Genomic DNA, 6,543 nt, shown 5'->3' on the forward strand with positions numbered 1-6,543 from the left:
ATATCATAATTGTAAAAAAAAACTTATAATTTGCTACTATCCGACTTAATTTGAAATTTTCAAAGAAAAAACGATGAATAGCCTAAGGGGCGGCCAAGGGTTGCTCGAGAGAAGGCGGCTATTGAAAGAAAGAGAGGGACTTTAAACACCGGCGGTTGAACACTGACTTTATAGGGGCAAAGCATTTCTTCCTCATAATCCCATAACTCTCTACCAATGAAGTACAAGTAGCATTGGTTTACGTGAAATTAATAGGGAGGGCGTTTCGTTTAATGATTATTCGCCCACTGCACAGAACAAAGTTAAAGTGCATTCTAGTTAATCGAACGTACACCACAAAGCAACAACTGTGCCATTTAGCGGACGAACAGATGTCGTAAAATTCTACTATTGGAAGAACTTCAATGCTACTACTGACATCCGTTAACTGAACGCAAAGGTTTTCATTGCCTTTGATGGCATTAGCTCTATCAAACAGTAACATGTGGCAAGTGCCATTAAAACGTTTCGAACATTCCATATCCATACAGATTTAGCACCGTCAGAACTTGCCAGTTTGTCAACGAATTCGTCAAGCACGCCCCCTATCACTATAGCAAAGAAGAACGTTTCTATCCTTGATCCGTTAACTTAACAAATCATCTTACATTTTTTAAATGCGAACAATCGCTGTTACCTGCATTAGTGCAAAAAATAAAGTGGCCGACGTGGTGACCTCAGCGACATCGCATAATTATCAAAAGCACCAAGTGCAAAGTGTCTTTCGAGTGTGTTCTTCCTAAAAATTCCCTTCAAAATGGTCTCAAAATATACGCTTGTTCTCTTTAACTTTTGTTTTGACGAACTACAAACATGACCATAATCCTGCCCAGAATCCTCACCGCACGATCATTGACAATTCTAACAGATGCAGTAAACACGGGCCAATATGTCTTATTGAGACAATACTATTTCATTATAAAGACAAATCAATAGAGTGGCGGGTTGCTCGCTGTCCGAAGCACACAATTCACATACCTGGTTGAATTCAGCTTCACTCATAGCGTTGCCGTAGCTTAATTCAAAGGATACTTGTTTTAATCACACCGGGCAATACGTTCTACGACTCTGCGTCGCTTTGATTCGTGGGCGCCCAACTGGATAGTCGCCATACTTTCCCTCACCCAAATTACCTTCCCTTGTCTAAGGGAGAGTGGAACATAAAGATGCCTTGTTTATACTTATAACGGCTACGTTTCTGCCCCACTCACGCAGATTTGCTTTCATTCAGAAGCTCATCAGTCAGATCATTCATACATCCTGTAAAGTGCTATCATATATCGGTGACGTTGTTCGTGCTACTGTTGACAATAAATACATTGATGAGCGTGATAGCAATGTGTAATTAGACTTCAAGCCCTGCTGAAGTCCTCTCTTCGGTAAAACCGCATTGTCGGTTACTACAAGTTAGAAAATATTCGCCTGCAACTCCACATTGAATAAAACATGCGATACTGGTCACTGCACTATAATGTCATTCAAAATATTAGCTGTCTAATATAGTTAAAAGCATACTGAGGCTTGTTTTTATCAAGATGCTGCTGTAATTTCAAAGCTAAATTTCTTTAACGACTAGAATATGTTGCAGGGAAATCTGTAATCAGATAACATCCTCTATTTCAAACTCCCTAACAGCCTTTATAACGAGAAAAACACAGCCAAGCAGATTCCGTTAAATTACAAAAGTGCTGTTGCTCCTAACTTCAAGTGAATGAAACATCGTCTCGCGGTCCCCCTTAAAATAATCACACTCTTGTAGCTTAGCGCTATTAAAAAAGCCAACGCAAAATAACACAGAGTCGAATCGATAAAGTAGCTTTCAGTTAGCAAAGTTAATCAGAAACAGACCGTTGCAATGACTTAATGCTCGGGGAGATGGCGCGTGCCTACAAACAGCAAACAAATGGTAGATAACATTAAATGCGATAACATGAAAACTGAACAGAGGGCAGATCATAAGGTTTTAGCTGGTTTACTTCCATTTGTCGAGTGCGAAGTTTAACGAAAACAGTAATGGTTAGCTGTGAAACAGACTATCAGTCGCACAGTGTGCGTCGATCTATAGAAAACATCTAAATTTAAATAGATTGTTAGATAGAAAGTTGAACTACGGCGCTCAGCTAGATGTTTTGCGTAATAACTTGGAAGCCTGCACAAGACTGAATCTGTTTTGCGTATAGTAGATATATAGTAGGCTATTTCGTATTTCGTAATTTATTATTTGCGTAGTAACAACGAAACACCTTAAGAAACTGTACTGTACAGACTGGATATTAAGTTATGTAGTATTAACAATACAATGTATAACTAATTAATATGTAAGCCAAAATCTTCTAAGTTTGCATTTTGGTAGATTATTGCAAATACATGCAAAAAAGCGCTTCATAACATCAACGTAATAATATGAGAGACTTTAGATTTCATTTTCGAGAAAATCTCTTGTTGTCCCGGTTGTCGTTTATTCTCAAAGTGACGAATGATGCTGATGATAAACGAAGGAACTATAACCACTAAATCCTACCTAAATTAAATGGATGACGTAAGGTCTGATGCGTAATAAACAGGACAGACAATCATGTAAATCACGAATAGCAGTTAGTTTCTAGTGAAGAAAAAGGTCAGCGTTCCACCAGCTCTAAATCTTATTCTGCACCTCTACTGCAAAAATTGGAACTCTGATATAATTCAATTGAATAACTTCATCGCAACACATATTTAAACAACCAATAAAAGGCATCTGCTTCAAGTGAAAAAATGACAGAAGTTTATTTTCCGTGACTATCTCATTTGTCCGAATATCATGAAAGTTTCGTTAAAAACGTAATACCAGCATCTAAAAAAACTCTAGGTTAAATTACACGAGACGTATCCGGATCTAGAACGAACCGGATTGTTGAAGGAACAACTTTAAACCCAGCTTGTCTTGATTAAATGTCCATGTGTACATGACGTGGCCATGTACGTCGATTTTTATATATATTACGTCATGTTGAGATTATGCAATTGAGGTAAGAAGTTACCTGGAAAGGTAAATTCTGAAGGATACTTTGCTAGTACGCAAAGAATATTGAATATTACACTTATTTATATGCTTAAATAATAAAAATATCTAAAGGCAGTTATTTGTTATGTATGCTGTTTTAAATCAAAAGTAAAGTAAATCAAAAGTGGGATAGGCTTGCTTATTAATTGTCACTTTTAAAGCCTGCAAAGCCTTCTGTGTAATCACATGGATTTGGATCAGGAGATTGGAATTAGCGAATTGGAGCTAACATTGGACATTCTTCTGCTCAATCCAGAAAACAATTGAGACATGTCAATTAGTTTTGATCTTATCGTCAAATACCCAGGCTGCGTGTTTTCGATTGCCACGGAGTTTTTTCAGGAAAGGTAGACGAATTTTTGTTAAAATAGCAGATTATATGTGGAATACACCACACGCATTTTCAATTGGTCTCAAGTCATTTCATAAGTATTTATTTTTACTTACTGTACTGTTTTTAGTACTTGCGTTCGCAGTATTTTGGTTGTAATTCTACAATACGTTCTAGCTCCAAGCTTTCATAAAAATCCTTTTCGTTGCAGCGATGTGTTCTTGTCCCTCGGATCCACACTTTTTTGCTGGTCTCTAACGCTTCAGTTTCCGATCCAAAACGTTTGCACCATTCACGTACTGTGCTCTCGTTTAAGACCTGCTTGCCTAATGCCATCATCAATCCTTGATGAATTTCCGGAGCGCTATGGCTTTCAAGGTACAGGAACTTGAATACTGAGCGTTGATTTTCGATTTCATTTCTGTTAGTCCAAAACTCGACCGGTTCTCACTCACAAGTTTCTATAAGACTGAGACATTTCGTCTGCTAGCGGCGCGTACTTCAAACGCTATTCAATTTCAAACTACGCCGGATTCGTTTGTAACAACCTAATAGACAACAATTGACTTCGACTAGTCGTTCAAGATGCATACTGCGATATAATAACCCCTATTTTCAATTCTAACAGATAGTGTGACAATTTTTAATTAAATAATTAGTAAACTAAAAAATGTCAGATCAAGTTTCGATTTTCAAATTGGATATAAAGGTTCGGTGCATTGAGTGCAGCTTAACATATTTTTTACTAACCTTTATTGCGTCGCTCCCTACTGCTCGAATCCGCAACACGCATACGTATGCAAAGCGTGTATGCGAACCACCACAGTTTCGGCTCAAAATCTACACCCATTTTATTCAGCCGATGTACAAAGGTCACATCCACACGTAAATCCACTCATCACATAGCTTCAGGTACAATTTCCTCAAACAGAATGTATATATATAGAAGTCCTTAAAATATACTACGGTGCAATCGCACTACGGACTTAAAACAAGTCCGTCAGTCACTAGTCCACTCGCAAACTATTCATAGTTGTATTAAATGCCGTACAAGAAAACTGAACCAAAGACGGTGAAGTCGTTTAACGACTGACAATAAAGGGTTAGTGTCGACAATTATTGACCAAATGAAAATTTGACGCATTGCCGAACTGATAATGAATGAGGCCACTTCTCCATACAATCGAAAAAATTCCACAAACGTTACAGCGCGTGGAAACTCGCTTCGACCTATTAGGACCAAGACGACAATCATGTATGTCACAGAAACAATCCTATTTCAGTTATTCGTGTGCAGCCCTTTCGTTTCTGAGCCCAGCGATCCGTTGCCAATGACACTGCCATCAAAAAGTTGCCAAACCAACTTGGTTGACCCACGTGCTTACGTGGTTACATTAATATTAGCAAAATAAAAAGTAGCATTAATGAAGCTGCAGCAATGCACGATATCCTATTCGAAAGATGAGATATCCAACATATGAAATTGTTATTATTTTAATTTAGTAAACGATTGTTAGCTAGACGTAGAGCATTGCAGCTGGTTATTAGAAGACGAAGTGATACGGGAATGTATCACATAAAATCTAACTACAATATATCAGCTTGGATTTTGCATAAAGGTGTATATTAGCTATTAATAACTTCGTCTAGCATCAAATCAAAACATGTAGCACCTAAATAACTTCGAAGTACTGAACATAAACTCTGAATGCTGGGCTCTGATTGGTGTCATAACTTTGGCCTTTAAACAGATTCAGTTACGTATCAACAACACGAAAAAACGGAGACCAAATCACATCGTTTTTCCTAAGCGATAACCTTTAACTCTACTGAATCCGGTTGATTATTCAATCTGAAGTTTTATTTTGTGTCTTTCGTTGTCCTCTTTCACTAGGCCACCTATCCTGTATTCTTCAATTACAGTTTATATACTATTCAATTTTGTTTAATAGTATTAAAGAGGTATATTTATTTTATAGTATTAAAGAGGTATTTTTATATGGTAGAAGGGGGCTGATGCGACCCTACTGAAATATTCTTTAAAAATAAACCCGCCTAAATGCTAGTACACCCAAATTAGCCTATTTCTGAGGAATTAGACAGCTCATGTGTCGCCAAAAAACTCAGAGCCGTGTGAGTGTCAGCTCAGTGTACTCATAATACAAGTCTGAGCCATAGACGTTCATTATGCAAGATTATCTAATAAACATTGTTTCTGCCCTATCGGCGGCGCATCGAGAACTCTAGACGTTTTGCTTTGTTGACACTTTTAATTTCACAAAAACGTTATTCCTGCGTGCGAACACCATATATGAGGTATTTATAATTATATCTCATGTAGCCTCCTACACATGCCCTTTAAACACGCTTTTGATACGAGCCTTCCTATTCTCCATTCAAGCTCTAAGTTATTCTGTGAGTCACGCCCAGTGTATGATATACCTGTATTGTTAAGACCGGTGTCCACGTAGCGGCGTCGCGGACTAATCTGAGCCTGCTTTCTGCTTAGGAGAGAAGTGGCTTTGTACTGGCGTGTCGCAAAAAGCTTTCTTCAACAAATTTGCAAAAAGCTTTCTTCAACAAATTTGCAAAAAGCTTTCTTCAACAAATTTATGTTCTCGTAAGGACGCAGTGGGGACCACGCATTTGCCTGTATTAGATTTAGGGACATTTAGTAGGTTAGTCTAGGTTCAAGAAAAGCGCAGACGGATACACCTTGTTTCGAGCTGGAAATCACCCGTCTAAAGCCACGCTTGATGACTAGAGGACTAAACGTACAAGCCTAATCATCTATTGAGCAAGCTTGACCCCAGCGTACTTTACGTAGCAGAATTACAACAAACAACGTTCCACAGCACAAGATTATACCGCAGGCTGAAGGAAAGAAAAACCACAAAAATGTAGATTGGCTAAACGGCTACAATCTAGAACAACGTAACTTTCCTACGTCTTGTAGATGACGAGGCGAGTAGAATATATGAGCATTTGCAGTATCGGAATAGAGATGATAGAAGCGTCTTGTCGCGTCTATACTGCCTTTAACATCTTGTTATTGATTTGAGCGTATGACCTATGAGTTGCTCTACGGCGTCAAGAAGAGCACACTAATATGACAGAAATTCAATAGAAA

The 6,543-nt window shown here is 38.1% G+C and overlaps 1 protein-coding gene across 4 annotated transcripts in view; it reads right to left on the reverse strand.

The window, feature by feature from the left end:
• Positions 1–1,177, reverse strand: part of LOC111248455 (acyl-CoA-binding domain-containing protein 7-like) — a 3,884-nt gene extending 2,707 nt beyond the window's left edge. For 3 of the 4 annotated variants that reach the window (XR_015323719.1, XM_022800866.2, XM_086983596.1), the window contains exon 1: positions 1,018–1,177. Coding sequence is in view for 3 of the 4 variants with exons in the window: in XM_022800866.2 (XP_022656601.1) it covers positions 1,018–1,041 (24 nt within the window). In the remaining variant the exon portion in view is untranslated. Of the gene's footprint in view, positions 1–676; positions 885–1,017 lie in introns of those variants that run through there. The other variant, XM_086983595.1, reaches the window with a different exon arrangement.
• Positions 1,178–6,543: the final 5,366 nt, after the last annotated feature.

The sequence above is a fragment of the Varroa destructor genome, unplaced genomic scaffold, assembly GCF_002443255.2.
Source record: "Varroa destructor unplaced genomic scaffold, Vdes_3.0 BEIS01000003.1, whole genome shotgun sequence".
NCBI lineage: Eukaryota > Metazoa > Arthropoda > Arachnida > Mesostigmata > Varroidae > Varroa > Varroa destructor.